The sequence below is a fragment of the Syzygium oleosum genome, unplaced genomic scaffold, assembly GCF_021117445.2.
Source record: "Syzygium oleosum isolate NSW1041296 unplaced genomic scaffold, Sole_v2.1 Sole_v2.46, whole genome shotgun sequence".
NCBI classification, from domain to species: domain Eukaryota; kingdom Viridiplantae; phylum Streptophyta; class Magnoliopsida; order Myrtales; family Myrtaceae; genus Syzygium; species Syzygium oleosum.
In genome coordinates, this window is record NW_026607530.1 from 717,560 (window position 1) to 741,755 (window position 24,196).

The 24,196-nt window shown below is 40.0% G+C and overlaps 3 protein-coding genes across 3 annotated transcripts; all 3 read right to left on the reverse strand.

Moving 5' to 3' along the window:
- Nucleotides 1-564: 564 nt before the first annotated feature.
- LOC115687385 (uncharacterized) lies at nucleotides 565-6,311 on the reverse strand. Its single transcript, XM_056306652.1, has 7 exons — nucleotides 5,854-6,311; nucleotides 4,547-4,721; nucleotides 4,256-4,452; nucleotides 3,990-4,097; nucleotides 2,221-3,899; nucleotides 2,027-2,099; nucleotides 565-1,224 (listed from the first exon to the last, which is right to left on the reverse strand). Exons 2-7 carry the CDS (start codon nucleotides 4,641-4,643, stop codon nucleotides 991-993), a joined length of 2,388 nt encoding a protein of 795 aa, XP_056162627.1. The 5' UTR covers nucleotides 4,644-4,721; nucleotides 5,854-6,311; the 3' UTR covers nucleotides 565-990.
- Nucleotides 6,312-9,701: 3,390 nt separating this feature from the next.
- LOC115687348 (pyrophosphate-energized vacuolar membrane proton pump) lies at nucleotides 9,702-16,646 on the reverse strand. The gene is made up of 8 exons (XM_030612870.2): nucleotides 15,995-16,646; nucleotides 13,515-14,089; nucleotides 12,624-13,003; nucleotides 11,844-11,930; nucleotides 11,408-11,738; nucleotides 10,645-11,055; nucleotides 10,274-10,333; nucleotides 9,702-10,188 (listed from the first exon to the last, which is right to left on the reverse strand). The coding sequence occupies exons 1-8, from the start codon at nucleotides 16,248-16,250 to the stop codon at nucleotides 9,979-9,981; spliced, it is 2,310 nt and encodes a 769-aa protein (XP_030468730.2). The 5' UTR covers nucleotides 16,251-16,646; the 3' UTR covers nucleotides 9,702-9,978.
- Nucleotides 16,647-21,521: 4,875 nt separating this feature from the next.
- Nucleotides 21,522-23,817, reverse strand: LOC130136588 (V-type proton ATPase subunit F-like). Its single transcript, XM_056306675.1, has 4 exons — nucleotides 23,736-23,817; nucleotides 22,713-22,794; nucleotides 22,208-22,290; nucleotides 21,522-21,704 (listed from the first exon to the last, which is right to left on the reverse strand). The coding sequence occupies exons 1-4, from the start codon at nucleotides 23,796-23,798 to the stop codon at nucleotides 21,540-21,542; spliced, it is 393 nt and encodes a 130-aa protein (XP_056162650.1). The 5' UTR covers nucleotides 23,799-23,817; the 3' UTR covers nucleotides 21,522-21,539.
- Nucleotides 23,818-24,196: the final 379 nt, after the last annotated feature.

A 24,196-nucleotide genomic window follows, 5' to 3' on the forward strand; every position in this document is an offset into this window, starting at 1 on the left:
GCCACATTGAGGCAATCAAAGGTCTTTGGCTAATCAATGGTATCATGGTGTCAAATCCCCATCCCTCAAAAATGGGTTCAGCAGCCACAAACATCTTTCACTTGTAACTGCAGCAAGACAAAGATCATCTCTTTCCCGGTCTCTCCAACTTCACTGTCTACACATGATTATTGTAGCCGTAAACAAACCTGATGCTTCATGTATAGAAGCAATAAAGCCCCATCTCTTTTACATCATCAACTGAACAAACGCAAACAACTCTGAAGATGTTCCTGAAGTTCCTATCCAACAAGATTTTCTCCAGCACACTAAGACGATACAGCATTCTCTTCCGTCAACTCCATTCCAAACACCGACTCTCGAACACAAAACTTGGGAGGTAGACTTACCCTTAATTGGGAATCTGATACTTGTCAAAGCGCTCCTTTCGACAAGGCCAACTAACATTCTAAGTCTACCAAACAATCAATTTGGAAACAAGATGTCCTAAGTACTACTATCTCCGCTTTCTCTGATTGGTCAAAAAATACATCGAGATACCAACTAAAAGAACCGACGGCCAAGTTTTCTGAAAGAACAGATATCGAAGTAATCATTGATTTCCACAATGTAAAAGTCAGATCAGGTAACAACAGCTCTAAGTTGGAAAGGCATACCAAGTTAAGAAGTGCCGCAAGAATTTCAGGAGGAATATTTTGGAGCAGACAATGCCCTCTAAATTCCGAATCACATGTTCCTGACTATAAACGTCACTCATACACATCCATCCAACAGATCAAAGACCCAGCTGCAAAGAATCTTAAGCGCCCCTAAGTACAAAAAGGATCCAACAAATGTCATAAAATGATGGCCATTTACAAAACGGATCCATGAACTATAACTCAATGCTGCTGCGTACAACGAAGACGGATTTCGGCCCCTAAAAGACATGAACCCCGAAGGCAATTCATGACATTGATCAATCCATTTCTATTGTTGGACATGCGTTAGTCAATCTATTTCTATAACTTGACATGGATCGTCTTTGGCCCTTTTTTGACTTGACCGAGCGAATGATCTGATTCTTGCACTTCTTCTGAGGACCGCAGAACTCGCATAAGTCTTCAAACACCTCCTTCCCCTCGATGGGAATCTTGAGATGTGTTTAGACGGTAACGACAGCGAAGAAGGTCCGAGCTGTCCAGAAGGCGGAGACTCTGAATTTGGTTCTGGCTGTGAAGTAGGCTGAACAGAGCAAGCAGTTGAGAAGTCGGCACAATACAGTGAAATAAAATGAAGTTCAAGGGCAAACTTGTAACTAGGAACAATACTATGGGACTGAAATTATTGCCCGATGGAAATATAATTGCTACGATAATTTAAATATTTGGTCCATTAACTAGCATGGCTTTTCAACAGGATCCCTGAACTTGTGATTGGTACAATCAAGTCCTTGAAGTCGCAAAAGTCTGCCAGTCAAGTCCCTTGTCTCCGATTCCAGCAAATTAAAGCCAATGTCTCTGATCAGTGCTAGCCAAAAGTTTGATGTGGGAAAGAAGACAACTAATCAACTGTCCTTTGCTTCTTCCCACCCATTCAATTGTCCCCAGCCCTTAACTTAATTGTCCACAGTGAAACTGATTTATTTGCTGCATTAGACTCCTGGCTAGCACTGACCATTCATTTCGCCAAAAGTGCAGAAGAAAGGACTTGAATAAAAAAAATCTGATAGTTTAAAAACTTCGTTGTGCAAATTATAGATTTCATTACCGCATTAAAAAAACCTTTTCTGCAAAAAAAAACTCTAAGAATAAGAGAGTACAAGTTCAGGGACCAAATGTGTACATTTTTGTGTTATGGCTAATTTTATCTCACAAAATATAAAATAAAGGTCAAAATAGTGTGGCCTTCAAGTTTTCTTGGGCATGTGAATTCCTACCATAATCAAAACTAGGTGTTAAGACTGAAAGCAATATAAAATATTTGAATTGCAATAACTCAAAAGACAAAAACATGATACTTCGGAGTTTAAATGGAAGATAAGTACCTCTGGAGAATGTTCCTCCTCCCCCATCAAGGGAGCTTCATCTTGCATAAACAGAGCATTTGCAGAGGCTTCCCTACAATTTCAAATACAATAAATTAATCCAGCAACGAAAATTGGGGCTGTAGTTCTTATAAGCTCAAAAGTAGCATGCCACAATTAACCATTGGAAGGTTCAGTATACAAGAAACCCTTACTCCTGACTTCTTCGCCCTCGGAAACTGATTCTGTAATTGGATGTTTCATTATCATCATCTTCGGAAGATTCCTTTGCAGTAATATTAGCACAAGCACCGCCATCTGGTGTATCAGTGGCATCCTTACTGAGAACATCTTGCTCATCTCTGACTTCATCTCTCTGATTCACAGGGACAATATGAGTGTTATTATAAGCAACAGTCCCATTAACGAACAGGTTGTTTTCCAATAATTGGTCCTGTTCTCTTTCGAGAACTTGCCCCGATGGCCATGCTTGCACCATGTTCTCATCTATCTGTTTTTCCAGAGTAGGAGTCCTCTCAACCATGTTGGATTTGTTTTCCCTGTTCCATTTCCCTTCCAAGAATTCCGCAGCATCAGTAGAAGCTCTGCCATGGACCATTTCTTCCTCTTCCCCACTTGGTAAATCGGCGTTGCCACCATTACATCGTTGAGAAGGATAATCTTGTACTCCATCACTTTCGTTCCCTCGAAACTGATGGCCATTCACGTCCATTTCATTATGTCCATTTACTCTATCAATCTCACTAGTTCCATTTCCTGACAGACTCTGTTCCATCCGATCCAAATTCTCTTGCTGGTGCTTGAGTCCAGCACGAATAAAAGTAGATAAGGCTTTTCTTGTTGAAGAGGCCTCTTTCTTGGCATCATGATATTCAGAAATGGCAATAGAATATGCACAAAATGGACAGTAATACATACCGTTGTCGTCAAACATAGCTGATAAGCCCACACAATTCTCATGAACCATCAAAGGGCAACTGCTGGTGTTACAAACTAACAATTGACCACCTTCATTACACTTCATACAAACATTTTGCTCCCTACAATCAACTGTTGCAAACGCATAGCGAGGTGACGGGCACTGAGACTGAGAGTATAAAAATTCATGCTTTTTCATCGTAACATCCATCTCCTCCTTTCTATATTCATCACTATCACTAGATGTTTCCTCCCCAGCAACATGGACCATGTAATCTTCCACATTACTGGTAAAAGTCTGCCCCCACTGCGATGCCCGAGCTGATTCGCTGTTATTTGTTTTCTCTATGGAGTCATGGATGCGTGTCGAATCATCAACAGAAAACCCCCGCTCTATTCCATCGGAAATCACATCACAAGTCCTCGGCTGAACATAATGCCTCCCATCTCCCACTAACAACTGGTCTTCATCCACAGCCCCCACATGATCCTTGACCAGGTTAGCCATCTCTCTTTCAGAACATCCATCAATCCTCTGGAAACCTAATCTTCCAGTTAGAACAACTGGTGATTCTTCTCTGTCCTTTATTTCATCAGTATCTCGCTGTTTAGCCCTTTTAGCATCTGAATGAGCATCATGATGTTGATTCTCATTACAATTCTTTTCAATATTTTCAGCATGAACATCAGGATGGTTCCTCTTTGTGGGAAGACATATCCTAACATCATTATCTTCTTCCAAAAGCTCCATGTGATTAGTGGGTCGAGAAACCAAGTTTGTTTCATCAACTGTATTAGGAGCACATGCGTCTCCCGCATCAGGCACACGTGTAAGTCCAGTATGTCCACCATTGTGAATTACAGTCCTATCTAAATGACTAACAGGTGCCAATCTACCCAATTTCTTTAAAAAATCAGCATGCGGATGAGTACCTCCAAGTACCGAATCTTTTAGCTGCCCAAAGAACAAGACAAAACCAATTTAAACCTGAATGAAAGAGGACATCATGAAGATAAACAGCAGTGGGTATGAAAACCGGCTCACCTCCTCTAGAGCAGTTTTTGGTACATAGGCTCTCTTGTGGATTAAAAATGAGCGAAGGTCGCATTTCAACAACTCATTTGCAGTCACTCCAAGATCAGATGCAGAGCCCTAAGATATAATAAACTCATAAACAGGGGAACAGATGCTGAACTTCAGCAATCATTAGAGCAGAACCAGTGGAAAGATGTCATAGAGAAAAATAAAACAGTTGCTTCAAGTTCTCTCTTTTAAGGCACATAGTCACTATAACATTCATTAGAACTTACATTATGGAACAAATACTGTAGGACATTTTTGCAGCTCTTTGAAGTATCAATTTTCGGCTTTGATTCCAATGAGGACAAAGTACCATTCATGTTTCCATTTGTAGGGCCACATAGCTCCTCCAGGAATCTCAAAGAAACAACTTCCTCCATATTCTCTCTTAAGTGAGCAGTTATTTCTGGAGCCGCTTTAATGATACCTGAAAAGCATAAACCATATGAAACAGTTGCCCAACCAAAATAATGAGAAAGACAGACCAAAACTTGCAGAATACTACTGTAGAAGGTGAATACCATGTAAAAGGGATGGCTTAAGTTGCTCGAATTTTGCCAAATACTCAATAATCCAGAACCAGGGAAGGCTCAACTCAGCTGAGCTTTTGCCATCCATGGAAGCACGGCTGAGCAGTTGGGACAACAAGGATGTCTTTAACTCATGCCTTCATCAATCAATTAAAAAGATTGCTTTCTACAAAGAAAAAAAATAACAACATAAAACTGATCATGCATTTCACAAATTATGCACCAGGTATCTGATGGGAAAACACTTACAGTATCAGCCTAAAAGCTGCAGATCCAACATTACTACAGCACGAATGAAATTTTCCCGGTCATGCACCATATGAAAGATTCATTTGGCAAGGAACCCTAGAGTAGTGATCGTCTTTGTCAAAAGAAACAAATATGCCATAACATCCTAAATCAAGTACTTCCACAGTGGAATCAAATAAAAGCCAATTATTGCCATGCTCATTAAATTCTCACATAAGTGACCCAACTAACAATTTAATCCAAGCAATTTTTAAGAACTAAACATGCTAGTTTTTAATTTTTTGCTTGTAATTAGAAAGTTATACAAGCAAAACAGAACCAAAGTCAAAAAAACAAATTGTGCAGCATATGGAAAGGAGTAACAAAAAGTACTGAATCAAAAAGGTGCAGTCAGGGAACAATCCCCATACAAATAAACCTTTTAAGCATTCTGGCATGGCCTTCTCTGATGAAATTGCACAACACATGAACCCATATGAACAAACAACATAACAAAATTAAAAGATCAAAATCTCTAAACCACCAAGTCCCATGAACTCAGTAAGACTGACAGAATAGAAAGACAAACCAACTGAAAACAGAGTGTGAGCAAACACAAGGTCAAAAGGTTAACAGCTTTTTTTGATGTCAAGCAATTTGACTAATTCCATTTTGACATATACGTATAACTTTTACTGCAAAACCAAAAAAGAGAATGAGAAAACAGGAAAAATGGATAACGAGTCAGACGCGATGCGTGAATCCTTGAGCAGAAAATGCTCATCAATGGAAGAAATGCAACCAGTTAATTCAATTCGAGGGTGTGTTGACAAAATTGCGTCATGAGAATCTAGATACACCCACCAACTATTCCGAGAAATCTCGAGCAAGATCAGCTTCCTGATGTGTTCAATTCATCGAAAGAATCACATCAGCTCAGTGTCTACTCTACCGGTAATTTTTCTTAAGAAAACAACATCCAAGATTAACTACCCTTCAACAAACAGAAATGCCGTGACTCCCAACACCCATGTACTGAGACGTAGTCAGAAATCGAGATAGATAGATACCCGCGCATGAAGTCGTTTCTTACCAATTTTCCCTTGTTAATCATCTACCTACGCCAACGTAATCTAGGAATCTACTACGCATGGCAAAATTGGGTCCACAGTTCAGCTTGCGGAAGGACATATAATCAAAGTCCAGTCACAATTTCCAAAAGGGAAAAGAATGGATCAACACAAGTATTTTTACTCATAAGATTGTCCACGCGCGACCGCGAGAGAGAGGGAGAGAGTCCAAAATCAAGAAAAGCCCTTGCCCAAAATCAACTCCAACAAGAACAACATTTTCAGCAAAACCCAAATTCTAGCTTGCTCCCACCAACTCTTACAGCTCAAATCGCATCGTTCGCTGAATACGGGACGTGGGGTCGACTACTCCCACGTTAATCTCTCACAATTCAAGCAAAGACTCGTCCTTTCTTCGGAATTTTTTACACCCCACACTTCCTGAAACCAAACAACGAGAGGAAAATTTGCAGAGAAGAGACGACAACATACCTAGAGAGTTAAAGGGGGCGGTTGGCTGTTGGTATGATCATTTCATGGGCACGTTTCTTCTCCCCTGAAGTCTACAATGGCGGGACAGCCAATTGCCCCCAAGATAATCTTGAAACCCACACGGGCGATCAGACAGCCCAGTGAAGCGAAGCAGCAAGATACATCAGGCTTCAACTCGACGGGTCGACCCAAGATCCACTCTCCAGAACTGGGCTTGTCTTCGAATTCGCCAAGACCAGAACAACCGAAGGGGGGTCGATCGATCGAGAGAGAGAGAGAGAGAGAAGGGGAGAGGGCAGTTTCAGGTGTTGGCGGAGGAGGGAATATCGTACGAGAACGACGGAGAGCGAAAGGGAAGAAGTGTTTAAAAACAGGACCGTGTCGGATTAATCACTTCCGGTTGCGATAACGGCGGAAATCGTCATGAATTTTGGCTCAATATATATTATAATTTTTAAATTTTTAATTTATTCAATATTATCAATATAATCGCTAGATTTTTTATGCATTGTTAATATAGTCCATGAACTATAAATGTAATCAATATTATCCTTCCATTAATTCAAGATTATGGACGATATTGAACATTTTCATATAGTCCGAGAACTAAATTGAATATGTACTAAAAGTTCAGGAGTCTCATTAAATAAATTAAAAATTCAAGAACTACATTATATATTAGGTTAAAGTTTAGGGATCATATTGATCAAGTTAAAAGTTTAAGGACCACATTATGTATTGGGCCAAAGTTCACAGATCATTTGTGTCATCTTCCCAATTACTATTATTATATTTTTATTATCCTAAATTATGTCTATCGCGACACATTTATCACGAACTTTATTATTTTAAAAATCTCCAACTTGATACCTATATGACACATTTACCCTAAGTCAATATTCTGTCAATAAGCACAAATCTGCCTTCATAAATGGCGAAAGGCATATAGTGTTGACAATGGCAACTACATGGCTTAAGTAAAACATAAACAACATCGTTTTGGCTGAAAAATCATCTAATTGAACTTTAATGAAAGGTAAATATATCACGTAGATACAAATTATGGATTTTTTATGTCAAAAGAATAAGTTTAGAGTAAATGTGTCACGGTAAACATTATTTGGGTTTTTTATTGTTTTTTTCTTATTATTAAGGACAAATATTAATTTATTACCTTAATTAATTTTCCCTCCCTTAATTTTGGGATAAACGCTCGTTAAGCTCCGAAATTCAAAAGAATATATTGTTTACTCTTTTGTTTTATGTCATAATATTATTTACTCTAGAAGGGGTAAAGTACAGCATTTTATTCAATTTTATATCAAATGTGTTAGTTGCCCTCAATTACATAAAACAATATCTAAAATATAAAATATATGATAAGAAAATTGGCACTTTTAATCCTAATCTTTCTTGTCAATCTATTTCATTAAGAAAAACTATGAAAAAGTAGAAGAAAATAGAAAACACCGGTTCGATAAGAAAATTAAGACAAAATGACTCAAAATGAAAATCTAGAAGAACAACCTCAATGATATTTTTAAATATAAGATTGGTTTTAAATAATGTGGTTTTGACGATCTAATATTTTCTAATTGTGTTAAATTGCATAACTTTCATTGACAACACAACAATCTAGACTTAACCTAGACGACACATGATAACATTGTATGGTGACATTGTAAGGCCACGTGATAATCCATAGGGTAAATACTAAGAAAAACCCCAAATTGATTTTGGCATATGTCATCCACGTCAGAAAATTTAACAAGAAAATTTGACGGAAGCTAACGGAAGATAAATTTGTTACATGTGTATTAATTTAGGATTTTTCGCTGTCAAAAAATTAATTTTGGGAAATTTATCACATATGTACCGATTTAAGGTTTTTCGTGGTATTAACGCTTAGTAAAATACCTCACCCATCGTAACTTTTCTTTGATATTTGTGTTTATCCTTACCAATTTAATATCACTTCATAATTTTTCTTTGGATGACGTAATTTCCCTTTCATCTAGGAAGTTTTTTTAATTCCATGGGTCATAATTTTCCACCAGGAAATTTGTTCGATCTTTGAGTTAGCAACATTTCTTAATCTTTGTAATTTTCCTTAATCAAATGTGATTACCTTCGAGTTCATAATTTCCCTTTAATATCTGTAATTCCTTAATTATTGATTTTTCGTGAAACAAACGGAACCTCAATGCATACCAACTCCAAAGTCGGGGAATAAAAGGGAACTTGTCTAATAAATTATTAAATGTATGATGTTACCTTGAGCTTGAAATACGAGTGATCAACCCATCTTACTTCTTCTAAAATGATATGGTTTAGAAAGCGAACTAAACTAAATAAGGGTTTGAATCGAATAATTTTGAAATTTATTTTTTCAGTTTAATTTGGTTTGAAACCGAACCGAACCGAATTAATCACGAGCTTAAAGAATTCACTAAAATCAGGAAGAAAGCAACATGATTTCTCTCCTCTCTTCTTCCTTCCTTCTCCTTCTCTGCTCACCTATTCGCCTCTCTTTCTTTGAGTTCTCTTCTTCTCCTTTTGACTTCTTTCCCGCTCTCCTCCTTTTTATTTTTCTCACCTTGTCTGATCTCTCCTACTATATAAAATACAAAAATGAATCGAGCTATTCATGAGTAGCTCGGGCTTAGCTTAATAATTACTCGCCTAATCTCGACTCAAGCTTGAGCTAAAATATATTGCATATTGCGCCAAACTCTCTTTCAAGCTTAATCAATTTTCTATCATTTCTTTCAAAAATATTTATCAATCGTGACAATAGACGAAAGAAACACCTTAATATTACCTAGCACGCATTCTTGGGAAAATGTTCGAGCTAATTAAGCTCACGCTCAGGTCGGTTTCATTGCTTTATTGCAATTGAATTGAATTCGAGTATCTCGATTTCTATAATAGCTTTTAAGAAAGCTATTTCACTCGGTTTTAATCAGATACCGCAGCTCTAAAATATTAATTACCAACCACGATGAATATATATTTGATTATTTAATTGTAATAATAAGGAAAGAGTCGAAACCGTGAAGAAATTCTACCAAAGAGAAGTTTTTATTTGCAATGAAGTGGCACAAATAAATGATGGTTTTGTAAATTTGCACTTCCAAAAGTGCTTTGCAAGCAAAGAATGTCATCTGCTTTTGGCAAAGCAATTGGCTACCGAAGTTTGGCACAGGTCTCCCAGAACCAATGCACAAAGCAACACATTCTTATCATGACCAAGCTCATATCTCAAAAAATATGACGCTAAGAAGAATCAATTCACGCTCCAAGATGACACGAAAGGCAACCAAGAAGAAAACAAAGAAACCCCGGGGCAAACTAACTCGATGTAAAAGGTATCTTTCACTAGCGAAAAACGAAAAGGCAATCCCAACTTACAATAAAGATCGTCGTTATCGTCGTTGTCCTCCTCCTTGTCAGCCTCTTCAGGACTGTTAGATACTGCAGAGACACTGCCTCGAGCAGATACATCATCAAAAATCGAACATTCTCTAAGAAAGATAGTTATTGTAGCAGATACAGTGGTGAGACAAGGTTGGTGAACAGATGGATTAGGAGAAAAATTGGAGGCATGGTGCCTTCTATGTCTCTTCCTTCCAGCTATCCAAAGATCTTGAAGAGTAAACCTCCATGGGTTGCGAAGAAAGGCGCGAAGACAAGCGACTCGACCGCCATCAGCTTGATGAGGATGTTCAGCGAGGGTCCAGATGTGTCCTTGAGAGGGTCTCCGATGGTGTCGCCGATGACAGCAGCCTTGTGCGGGTCTGATCCCTTGGGACCGAGGGTCCTCGCATGATCCGAGGCACCGGCCTAAGTAAAGAAAGCATAAGACACGGTCCAGAAGAAAATCCTAAGCACACAAGTTGGAAAGTGTCATCACTCATCACTCTTTTACCTCGATGTACTTCTTGGCATTGTCCCAAGCACCGCCAGTGTTGGAAGCAGAGATAGCAATCTGGAAAAAAAGGAGAAGAAAATCAATTCACCTACCAAGCATTTATAAAAGATATGTCACCGTGACTTATATAGTTTAAGAAAAACTAGAATGCAAACCATTGGGATTTTTATTTTTCTTTTGGGCAAAATCCTGGCTTTGTCAAAAAGATCACACTTTGTCCGGAAAAGTTTCTAAATCACTCCATCATCGTTCTTTTTAAGTGAGAAATGATGTGCACGTTACAAGCTGTCGTCATTCATTCCGTTTGTTATATAGCTTGAGCACGCCCTTTAAAAGGATTAAGAAGTCATCAATCACAACAGGATTACCTGAACACCAGAGACCAAGGATCCGGCAAGAACACCAGACAGAGTCTCGACACCGAAAAAGATCCCAACAACAAGGGGAGTCAGCATCACAAGTGCACCTGGTGGGATCATCTCTTTGATGGAAGCATCGGTGGAGATCTTGACACATGTTGCGTAGTCAGGCTTGGCAGTGCCTTCCATGAGACCTGGGATGGTGTTAAATTGCCGACGGACCTCCTCCACCATCTTCAAGGCTGCACTTCCCACGCTCTTCATGGTCATTGCAGAGAACCAGTAAGGAAGCATAGCACCCACAATCAAACCGATGAACACTTTCGGAGTCAAAACATCGACAGTCACAATATGTGCACGGCTCACAAAGGCGCCAAAGAGGGCGAGGGACACAAGCGCCGCAGACCCAATGGCGAAACCCTAAACAGAGAAGCAGCAAACATTCAGGAAATTTTGCATTTATCATGCCTTATATCAGCATCTAAATTTGCTCAATGTCACACGAGTTAACAAAGGGAAAAAAGAGAGAAATCAAACTGCTGCTAAGCCAAATGCCACCTATAATAATATGAACAAATTTTAAGAAGGGAAAGATCTACTTTCAGGCATTATAGTCAAATTATCGAAGGCAAAAAAGGCCAGCAAAACAGCTCATTTTTCTATGTCAACACAAAGCGATAACATGACCGAGAACACAAACTCAGCATTTTCACAATCACAAATGAACGAAAGTTGGGAAAATTTCATGACCCATAAAGGGACATGATCAAACCTTTCCAATAGCAGCAGTAGTGTTTCCAGCAGCATCAAGGGCATCAGTCCTCTCCCTAATTCTGTGGCTCATGCCTGCCATCTCAGCAATTCCTCCAGCATTATCACTGATAGGACCGTATGCATCAATTGCTAATCCGGTGGCGATTGTGCTCAACATTCCAAGCGCAGCTACTGCAATACCATACATCGCAGCGAAGCTAAAGCTAACAAAAATGCTGACAGCAATTGCAAAAATGGGAATGATGACTGATTTATATCCCAATGCAAGGCCAAAGATGACATTAGTAGCAGCTCCAGTTCGGCAGGAATCAGCCACATCTTGGACAGGGCTGAAATACAATAATCAGGTGTCACGTGAGAAATCCTAGTCACGATAAAAATAGAAAAAAAAATGACAGGATGAGAAAAAGAATGACATGTATCAGATTTGTCACCTGTATGCATTGCTTGTGTAGTATTCAGTCACAAACCCAATAATAAGGCCAGCCCACAAACCAACAGCAACACACAAGAACAGCTGCCTGCAATCCCAAGAAACAAAAAAAGATAATGTACTATAGTAACCAAAATTAAAGAAAATCAAGAAGAACAAGATTTATCCTTTGTACTTGTCATATTTAGAACAATTGTTTTCACAGAGCATACTTTATCTACCTTTCAATATATTAGAGGGCAAAGCTTATATAACTCCCAGAGCATGCATTGCTCCCCAAGATTCCAGTTAGGAATTAAAACAAATTATCTAGCCATTCTTTATCTGGTTATAATAACCTATTTACAAGTGGCCATTTGCACCATCATGTAAAATGAGTAATGCCATCTTCTTTAACAGCTAATCATGCAATAACCTCAATCTACATTTAATTCGGTTCTATAAAGACTTATGAAGTTTCATCAGATGACAAGTGTATCAAAAAGTATTACTGAAGTAATGCTGGATGGATGACATGCATGAATATGCAGTTGCGTGATTGACACATGCACAATGCCACCCATCCAGCAATACTTGTATAAAGTTTGTTTCGCACCAATTGAGAACCTGATAAATTTCCGAGTTTTCCTCCTCATAGCATAATTCATTTAAATCAACTTAAAAGAACAGCTAAGGATGTTAATTATTATGCAGGCAACATAGGCTTTAACATGCAGAAACACATATTTTGGTCGAAGTTCTGATATTACGTGCTTTATGAAAGAGGAATCAATGAGCTCACCAGTTTTTGACAACTTTCTGAGTTCCAAAGTTGAAAATGGTAAAGGAAGAAGGAACCGAAATCCAAGTGACAGCAGCAATTCCCACAGTCATAAGAACTGTGGAAATTATCAGCTGCTTCTTTAGTGCTGGCTCTATCTCCTTAACAGCCTTGATCTCAAAGAAATCAGTTGCAAATAAGGTGGTGATCAGACATACAAGGATACCCACAGAGCTAACAATCAGAGGGTACAGCATTGGAGTTAACTCATGATTGATCCCAAAGGAAGAGATAGAGGCCACAACAAGCGCAGCACAAGATGACTCGGCATATGAGCCAAAGAGATCCGAGCCCATACCAGCTATGTCCCCCACATTATCACCTACATTATCAGCAATCACCTGAAAAGATAACACCAATATCAAATCTCAATAAAATCATAAAAGGGCAAGTTAGAGTTCACTTTGTATGGAACATACATGCAATTTTTACTGCATCCTATTTGTACCACCTGAATAAGAACAAATCCTAAAATGAACCAATTCAGACACTTGTCAACTTAGCAGTTCAAATTTTTCGCTTTCGTTTGACGGGTTGATAAAAATAATACTTAAAAGCATCTCTTGTACAAGATTCAAGATTACACGACCAGCAGTCTCGCTTTTGTTTCCCATTAGTGTCTTGTTTATGAAACATTAGAAATGTAAGACACCTGGTTTAGTTTGGGCTATTTTAGCTTTATATTCCTAGGCCCAACTGAGGCCAAAAGTGTGGATTGATGAAACCAAATAAAACCATAATCAAAATAAACTCAAGATTCGACGCGGTCCGTTCTATTCGTTTATTGTTTAATTGGTGCAGGTGACCTGCTAGGAAAATACTTAATATGCTCAAACGAGTAGCAGGACTTACAGCTGGGTTTCTAGGGTCATCTTCAGGAATGTTCCTTTCAACCTTTCCGACAAGATCGGCACCTACATCAGCAGCTTTAGTGTAGATACCCCCACCAACTCTCCCAAACAGAGCCATGGAGGATCCACCAAGGCCATAACCAGTTATAGCCTCAAAAAGGCCTCCCCAGTCATCACCATAATAAATCTTGAACAGGTTGATGGCAATGTAAAGGACCAGAAGACCATTCGCAGCGAGAAGGAAGCCCATCACAGCACCTGACCTGAATGCAGTAATAAAAGCCTTGCCAACACCTTTCCTTGCCTCAAGGGTGGTCCTTGCATTTGCATAGGTGGCAATTTTCATTCCAAGGAAGCCAGAAACCACTGATGTAATACCACCGAGCAAGAAGGACACGGTGCTGAAGACAGCAGTAGCTAGAGCGGGCTTGCACAATTTGGTCTCATCATAAGTGCAAGGCTGGCTCTTTGTGCTAAATCCCTCCACAGATCCGAGGAAAAGGAAGATTAAGACGGCAAAAGCAGCCATGAAAATACCAACATACTGATACTCGGTGAAGAGGAAGGAAGTTGCTCCTGCAATACCAACCAGCATGCAAGTGGTAAAGTTAGCAAACGCTTAGGGAATTCTGGTAAGGATGTGATTAACAAAAGAAACAGCAAAAGGATGATCCACGAAACAAGAATCAAAGATGAGAACAATATAGAGAGAAAAAACAAAAGAATCAAATGAAGACATGAGTGGAGTGAAATTAAGTCCCAAATCCGGAATCTGGACTATCCATAGCTAGTCCCATACGAAAATACAATAGGTGGCAAAAACTAAATCGACGGAAAGCCCACCTCCTTGGTCAACCCTACAACACCCATTTAACTTTAATTAATTATGCCATAATCATAAGCAAGCAAACATACAAAAATCTATGGAATCACATTGAGCTTCAGATATGGTTATCGAATATGAGAAGAATTACTCCGCAATTTATTTTTAAGGACATTTACAACACATGAACAGTGAAAACTATATGAAAGTCATGCATGCAGACAACTGAAAAAAAAAGGAATAGAGAATCCTTGTTACCAAGCACGTGGGGGTGCAACTTCCAATTCCAACAACAGTAAACCAAATTGTCTGTCACATTCTCCCATAATCTTCAACAAACCACCAATTTAAAATTTTATTATGTAGATCCCAGTAGATTATCTAATTAGAACATAAATAGGTACAGAACCATTTAATGTAAATTTAGATTTCGACCGTGCAATCATCAGAGTAGTCCCTTCGATGGTTGTCGACATTGACATGTTACCCGATTCCAACAACAAAAGTGTTCCAACTAAATCTGACAGAGACCCCGCAAAAAGTTCTAGATCTAAGTCATGCCACTGTGTAGCGTGTCCTCCTTGTATAGATAAAAGGCACACAGAAAAAAAAAATGTATGCTTCAATTGAACGTTTGTGCGGCACAAAAGTAACTCAGGATATTGATAACAAAAGAATCGTCTTTATTAAGGAAGTGGTCCAAAATCTCCGATGAATGATGAAATTCTTCACACACGTGCCAAGCACAAAAAATTGCTGTGGAGTCATACCAACAACAATATCAACCTCACAAAGGTACATAGGTAAAGAATTCATAAGTAAAAGAAACTTATACAGAAGCATTAACAATAAAATGGGCCTAATAAAGATCCAATCTCTACTCGAGCACTTTTTTTTTTTTGTGGAATACTCAATTCACAAATATACCAATCTAAACTGGATTCATGGAGCATTGGACTAAGATAGTTATTATTGATGTACCCAAGTGGGTCCTATTTTTTAGATCTTCCTTTTATGCTGGAAGCAAACTTGGATCTGAACTGCATCTATAATATATTTATTAGATAAGCAATACCCTGCAACTCAAGCACAAGTTTCTCATTTTGAGATCTAACGAGCAATATGTTTATTCTACCAAGGACAGCCACATGATACCATTCAACATTCACTGCCAAAATGACAACCATAGCCCCCTGTGGGAACAAACCATAATTGATAAAAATAAAATAAAATAAAATAAAAATCCAAAGGAAAGAGGTACAGATTGAAGACTGATGACCAACACCACCGAGAGAATTATAGGCAAGACGACGCCATCATTAATTGCATACACGCAATCCACAAAACATCTCAACCGACACCGCTAAAACCAGATCCAAGCGAGGAGTTGGCGTTAATCAGGCAAAAACATCTGGAGCAGAAACCAAAAACAAAGCCAAGAAACAGAAAAGGCAAGATTCTCACACAGGCTCCCATCAAAATTAGAACAAAAATGGCGCAGAAAGACGCAAACTTTCACCGACAGACCGCCGCGAAGGAGCACAATCGAACCGAAAACAAGCAAAAACTCCAGCAGCTTCACCCGCAGAACAGCGGAGATCCACGCTAAACCCCATCCACCAAAGAAAAAAAAAGCGAGGAAAGGTTAAAGAATTCACCTTCAGAGATGGCGCTCTGGATTTCGGCGCATTTGAGGACGACGCTGTGGTCGTTGATGTTCTCCTCCTCGTCGATGAGGTAGTCGGTGTACCCGCTCTTCCCGTTGTTCGCGGGGGGAGCGGCGGCGGCCTCGCCGGGGGAGAGCTTGACCCGGGAGACGAGGACCCACTGGACGAGGGAGAAGACGATGCCGATGACGGCACAGACGGGGATGAGGACCTCCGCGCCGAGATCCGTGAGTATCGTCGCCGCCATGGCACGGTGGCTGGTGGGTGGTGGGTCGTGGGTGGTTGGTGGTGGGGGACGACGAGGGAGGCAGGGGAAACAGGGGAGGGAGGCAGGGGAGGAGGATGAGCAGCGTGGGAACGTGAAGAGAGGCCTATATATATACCCGGGTCTGCGTGTGCACTCGCCGCAGAGAGAGAGAGAGAGAGAGATGGGTGGTTTTGCGATGGCGATGAGGATTGATGAGAGAAGGACAAAGAAGAGAGACAGTTTTCGGAGTAATATATGATCTGTAAAAATGCGATCTTTACTGTGTTGCGTGCCAACCCATATTTGGCTAAGAGGCCGGTGCGTTCAGATAAGCACGACCACCGTGCGACGCAGCGACGCTTCGGAACCTTGTTTTGATAAAACTCTGCTCGCTCCTGGGAGAAGATGCTGGTGTTTTGCTCTTCTTGTGCTGTTGGATCTGTCCACACGTCTGATCTAATGACACAGATAAGGGCAATGGGACTTATCTAGCAACATAGATTCTCGCCTCGATTCCACGGTGGAGATTCGACCTATTTAATAACTAGGGCTTACAGAATAGATTCCGCACGATCCAAAAATCAGGAACCGGTCCCAACATGATAGATTGACTCGAAACCTGCCCTATCTTTGAACCGTTTATGCCTGCTAGCAACTATCCCATTAATCACGAGAGTAATCTAGGGTACGAGTATGCGTTTTTAAGGAGGGCATTATGGTCCTTGTATTGAATGTTTTAAGTGTGATGTTGATTACAAGTTTTGAAAATTGAGGACGCAAACTGATAAGAAAGTGAAATTGGACGTCGAATTTTGTAATTATCCCTTAAAGATATTCCATGATAGTTTAAAAAGATTCGAGAACACTATGGCGGTTCTCCTCACCAAGGGCAATGACCTAATGCTGCGCACTAAATATGGTGACCATCAACGGCATTGCTAGTTGTGGAACAAATACAGTAAATAACATTGCATTTTACCCTTATTTTTATGCCGTCAAATATGCGTTACCGTACCTCATTTGGGTTTATTCGTATTCGTCCCATTTGAAGTACTCATCCAATCCAACATCCAAGCTATCGCACGAGACCCCAATCGCTGTTTCGATAGAATAACAATGTCAAATGCAACGCACGATGCCGATGTGTCTTATGTTTTACTTATCAGATTGCTCATGCTAATATAAAATAGACTCTCACACTCGAGAGACAGTGGACGATGGAGATCAGAACTTTCCTTCTGACGCGCGAAAGCTGCCTTATGATGCTACTCATTAACCACAATATTGGCACGAGTCTGTTGTCTACACATAGTTAGTATGGTGATTAAGACAATTCACGAGAACCAGAAAACCCTGTTCTACAACATAAGTACTAGGTTAAGTCAAGTGGAAGGGAGATAATCAACCACGGCTAGGTGGGCTAACTGATGCACAGATGATAAGCAATCGTGTGTGTTTTTTCTACACTTCTGTAGTGTTGGGGGCATCTTAATACATCGCCATCATAGACGTGACATCTATTCTAATTCCAATGGGCGCAGCCATCCGTCCCATCCTTCCCTTTGAGAAGCAACCGAGGATGACATGATTGATCACATTCGTACTCAAATCATGACCGCACGAATTCAAGGATTGGGCACTGATATTTTTGGCCCCTAGAAAGGGCCAAGCAATTGTTATTTATGTTGCTTGCGGGAGCTGAAAAAAACATGCCATGGAAGTACTTTGAGGATGGACGAGCCACTAGGCCAGACGCCACCCGGATCAATTCAAAACGGGAGAAAATTATCCGATCAAATCTTAAACTTAATATACGTATGCCGTTTCAGTACTATACTTTCTAATTTTATGAATTTAGACATAGATCCTTACGTGAAATTTCAATAACCCTTATAGCCGATTTTAGCCGGGCCGATGTGACGGTGGCTATGTAGGATGATGGGCGATGACCCGACCGCCATATCATCGGTTTTTGACAAAAATCGACTGAAAGGACAGTATTGAAATTATTGCAATTATTTACAACTACATCGATAACATTAAAGAAAAAGCCGTATAATAGATTTGACATCGATACTATGCCTGCGAGAGCATATTGAAATTACTGCAATTATTTACAACTACATCGATGACATTGAAGAAAAAGCCGTATAATAGATTTGACATCAATACTATGACTGCGAGAGAAACTCCAAGGATTGATAGGAATGGGCAAGATCAAATCAGCCATTGATGCGTTATCCTTTTCCTGTTCATGGATTGGGGCTGAGGTGGCATTATTCCGGATAACCTTCAAGAGAGAACCGGGGCGTATTTCAGACGCGTTCCGTGGCCGAATCAACTTTTCCTCCGGCATTGATTTTACTCCTCCTTTTTTATTCTTTTCACTTTCTTTTTTGACCCACTTGGCTTTAATTTATGATATGGTTTTTATTGTATTGGGTGTTGATAAGGGTTTCGGTGTCGTTCACTTGCCTAGTGTACCTTATCATGTGGGGTTGGGTGGATGGACCCACGCTTGATTTTCATCCCTTAATTCCATGAAGAGATTTTGTTAGTTTAGTAGTCATTAATTTGGCAAAACCTCATTTTATTGCAGTCGTTGGTTTAGCTAAACTTCCTTTCCACGACACAATTTCTTGGACCCACGAATGATAAATGAGGAGCTGATCTCTCGCGACCATCCATGATGGTGTGATTTTGGCCATTTGGATGCCCTAGATTGGGCCATTGATGCACTCGTATAATGATTAGAAGAACAGAAATAATACAACTGTGCGAATAACCCATGTGTTCCTTTTTCCCTATGTTCCATTTGGTTCTTGAATTTTGATTTGTTTAATTTGATCCGCGTGCTCTTTGAATAGAACGGATTTCATCTTTCTAGTCGAGTTGAACATGTTTAATTGACAGCGTACAAGAACCCGATGATCGTCGAACCAAAATTTTCCGACATTGCCCCCGTACCTTGCAGGACAAAGTTGTCGTGCAAGCCTTCACGGCACCTTAGAAGAAGTCGGAGACTTCTGGATCAAGTTTTTGTGTGGTGCGGTTTTATCACTTATACAAGGAGGACTACAGTACCAGAAGATAAACCTACGTGTAAAAGCTGAAGAACAACGTATATATTCCTTTATCCGATGTTGAAACATAGGATTCTCTACTATCCGGAAAGGAATCTATCTTTTTCTCTTGTTAGGTTTTCGCTTTTCCATATATTAGCGTGATTTCTTTTTCACTTTACAGTTGCCGCTGCTGTGGGAGGACACCTTCCAAGCTTGTGAAGAGCAATAGCTCCCATGTTCCCAACAACACCATTCTATTCTAGAGCAAAAATAAACAAAAAGTGAAACTTGCCCTTCAATTCATTTGTTTGTATATCCTCACCATTGTGCTTTCCCAGGAAAAATGAAAGAATACTCGACTATGAAATTATATATTCCAGGACAGTCTAATGTGGTACTAGAGCCAACAGTCATGTCACTTGTCCTTTCTGCCTGATGAGCCAAAGATAATGTCATGGTGGGCAGACATTACATTATGTTACTTATAATCGGAAAGAGAGAAATTTATATCTAATATATTTTTTCTGAAGAAAAACCCAATTACAGAAAGGTGAAGCATTGGAAAAGAAATTGGTGAGGGATGGGTGACACTGCAATGTCACGGCTGGTGACCGGTGAGAGGTCAGAGAGGGCCCTTCTTCTGCCAACGTGCCTGAGCCAAACCGCACACCAATCCAAGATCCCACCAGTTTCTTTAAACAACCAGAAACAGATCTTCTTTCCTAATTTGCATTTGTGTGGTTGCAGCTTGCGTTATCTTATTGGATGGATGAACTGGCCATGCGGGCATCCTCCAAGATTGTTTCTTAGGCACGAGTTTGTCTCCTGGGACAGGCTGTGTGTTCTGTTAAATCTCGGTCACACATTGCCACCACAACAGAAACCAACGATTGCTCAGACACTTTTGGGTGTTTTCAGCTTTTTGCAGAATAAGAAATGACTGATGCTGGGTCTCCGATGGAGTAATAATGGGGGAGTCTCTTCGACCAAAGTAATGAATGAACCGATTACCAAGGTGAATGGGGACATGTCATGCCAAAGTATGGACCAAATGTCTGAACAGTTTCATTCAAGATGCGGTCAAACCACATCAGAAACTCGCTAATCAGCATCTTCTGTTTTGCTTTTTCTGAACTTTCACATGAACTTTTGTTCATGTTCATCTCGCTTCCGTTGCTTACGGCATTTGTCACGGCATTGTATACGTTGTATCTCTACTTCATCTAATAACTTAAAAATTTTATCCTAATGTCCATGCCTAAGCAAAATGGTTGATGATGGTGATGATCGTCGTCCTCAAGCGACGTGGATGCTATGGTCATTGTCCTTGGTGAGGAGAACTAGACCTATTAAAATTGGTCATAAACCCATTTCTTAATCCATATATTGATAAATAGATCATAAATGTTTTAGTTATATATTTAGCAAATGGATCATAAATGGGTATATGTATCATATATGGATCGTAAATGGGTCATAAATGGATTTACAACTTATTTAAACTCAACTCATCTTTCTTGCTCTCACTCAATCTCGCGTTCACTCACTCCGCACTCTCATATCAATTGAGGTGTGAGTTTTCATAGATTTAGTTAAATATGAAAGTGTTTTAGCAATATGGATCGGGTCGGATATGGGTCAAGAAAATTGCATTGGGCATAAATTGGTCATAAACGAGTTAATGGTCAATTTGGGTCGAACCATTTTGGACCCGACCCAAATCCGACCCGACCCACCCATTTAACAGGTCTAAGGAGGACCACCATAGTGTTCTCTAATCTTTTTAAACTATTGTGAAATATAATTAAGAGATAACTACAAAATTCATCATCCAATTTCACGGATCAATTTGCATCCTCAAATTTAAAAACCTATAATCAACTCGTGCTTAAAACATTCGATACACTCCTTAAAAACGAGCAGTGGGTGGATGGGTGGTGGTGCCTTGGAGCATTTGGGGTGTAGGAATTCATGAGTCCACTAAAAATTTTTTAGGGGCAATATTGGAAAATGCATACTTGCTCCCTAGAGTATTTTTGTGATTAAGGATGGGCGGTTCCAAAGTGAATAGGTTCTAGTCAAACAATCAAAATCGTGTGAAAATGAAGGAAATGCCTCGAAAGAAATTGATTGAATTCTCCATATATTGCTGGTAGAAATCTAGTGCTGCTCTCCTTCTTCCTCTTGTCTTTATGTAAGCAACTCTATAATCACCGAAGAAGGTTCAGCGCCTTCCCGATGCCACTGATTCAGCGGAGAAGAGGTACTTCACTCTCGAAAGCACTGAATCGTGGGCAGGGTCATAAGGATGATCCTTTGAAGGGATCTCCAGAATTGCTGGAACTGGCTTATTGTAGCTATCAACCAGAAACCTTATCATGTTTGCAACCTGAAAGCCAGAGATATCGTCAACAATTAGAAGTACGTCACATATATTCTTACTATGGAGAGGAACAATAGCCCATTTATCATGATCAGAAAATCCTACACGGCGATAATCGGCGAACACAGGACCAACATTGTTTCTGCGATTGTGCAAAATATTTGGATTGGACCCAAAAGAATCTTGAAGTTATAAATTATTGATGCCCATAAGACACTCTTATTTTGTTAATGCCGAAGACTGGATGACTAGATCAACACAAGGGCATATGATCTTGTATGAGTGACCAACGCTTACTACTCATGTACATGTGTAGACATTATCAGGGTTGCTGATCACCAATTTAACTGAAAAACAACCCTTCTGTTTACTACATGGAGAAACAACCAACCAAAGGCAGTACCCTACTAGTGTAAGAAACAATAAATGAATATTGAAGCACTTGATCCTTTATTTATCAGCAAAAGCAACTCATTTAATCTACATTTCAAGTATGGAAAGGAACTCACATATTGACTGATCAAAACAATAGCGATATCCTCTCTTGATGCGAACTCCTTGAAGGTATCTTCAATAGCTTTCACAGTTGCTTCTAAGAAGAACCACGGAAAAAACATCATTAAAGAGGCAAGCATCAGCTATCTTAGAATTCTGCGACCCATGTCGCTTAAAGTAATGGTGCAATCAGAGAAAGAAAAAGGGGTCTTAAGTTACAAACACTAACACCACAAGAAGAAATGAGAAGCCCATCTGCATCTAAGAATTAGCAAGAGGCCGCACCAGTTTTTAATATCAAAGAACTTGTCATGGAACAAGGAAGCTATCCAGAAGAATTTCAAACCGTATTTAAATTAGCTGGACGTTAGCAGGACTACTAGCGGTCTCTTGCTAATGTCATGGAAGATAATCGCCGCGCAAGAACTTGCGAAGGAGAAAGATATCAATAAATGAATATCATTATAAATTCAATTGTACATCAAATAATGATGATGCAAGGGGAGGACAGAATCATACTCGAGTCAACGATGAGATAGTTTGTCTTCCTCCTTAAGTCAACATTACCGACACCAGCCAGTAAAAACCCAGTGACACTGTCCTACACAATAAATTTGCATCATTCAAGAATTTTCAGATCAAAATAATCACCGGTGAACAAGCCAGCATTACGTTGCATTGATTTGTTGTAACTAAAGTGCACACATGTACAGTGCCAAGATAAGGATCTACAACGGTAGATAAAGTCTCATATCTGATAGCTAAAGTTGCCAAGGAAACTTCTCGTTCTATTGTCTTGAACAACACATCTTAAAGCAGTTTCAATACTGTGATTCACATAGCAGACCATGAATAATTTGAGAGTAACTCTCAAGCACTTCAGAAAATGCCATCATTACATAAAGTTATACATGGCTATTTCATGTCCTACTCAACCAAAGAATAACCCATGCAAACAAACATTTGCAAGCCGTTTAAATCTCATCAGGTAAATTCTAGATCCCTGCAAAAGGACAGGCGGCCTCCAAAAGAGAAAACTGATTGCTCGAGATACTAGAAAAGCCTAGCCAGGCATCTCCCAAAGGTTGAACCGCCCATTTGAGTGCTTCTAATGCTATATCTTTTATCAAATCCCACCCCACCAAAAGCCAGCATCGTTTTTTAGCCAAAGGTGCCTATTTCACTTCAACCCACTTGTTCAAATAGTACAGCCATAACATAAAAAGGGGCACCCCCTGCTTCAAAATTGGCTCAAAAGACATATTCAGAGCCAATAATAGAATGGTCCAATACTTAGAGGAACTTCTCACGGTCCACATCATCATCAATTCATTTCAGAATTGTACTCTGTAAATAGGATTGCAGTATATTCCCAAAAGTATCTGTAATCATGACCCACAATCTCACTGTCTATGCTTCTTCAGATGATGAAGTTGCTTCTTGGTCACGTTTCTAGTCAAAAGAAGTACTCGCACTTAGGAAATCCTACACGATGAATGATATTTAACCAGGAACACTCAGATCGTATCTATGCATCCGTACCTCGTCAGCAATCATGGCGATGAGCGCCGAACTTTTAGCGGCGATAGGGGTCCTTCCAGCCATTTGAAGTCGAATTAAACACCTGTAAGCTGAATTTGTTGAAGCTCTGAGCTCTTCTTCCTCGCCGTGAAGAGAGACCAGACGGACCGATCTTCTTGGGGAGCACAGAAAGTCGGATCCTGAAATCGGTGGCCGCCGCCGCCGGCGGGTGGCGGATCTCGGAGTACCGACGACGGCGACGGTGGAGGAGGAGCGGCGCCGCGACGGAGAGAGAATGACGGGGAGAGAGAGGGACGGCGTGGGCACGGGCACGTTGGATTTGTCAATATGAAATAATTTACCCCTTTGCGTGCGACTTTATTACCGTTAAATGCCATTGGATTATGTGCAATGACGAGAATGTCCTCTCATCACTTCTAGATTTTGCTGCTGTCCCCTCGACTTTTGGCCTAATGGCCCAA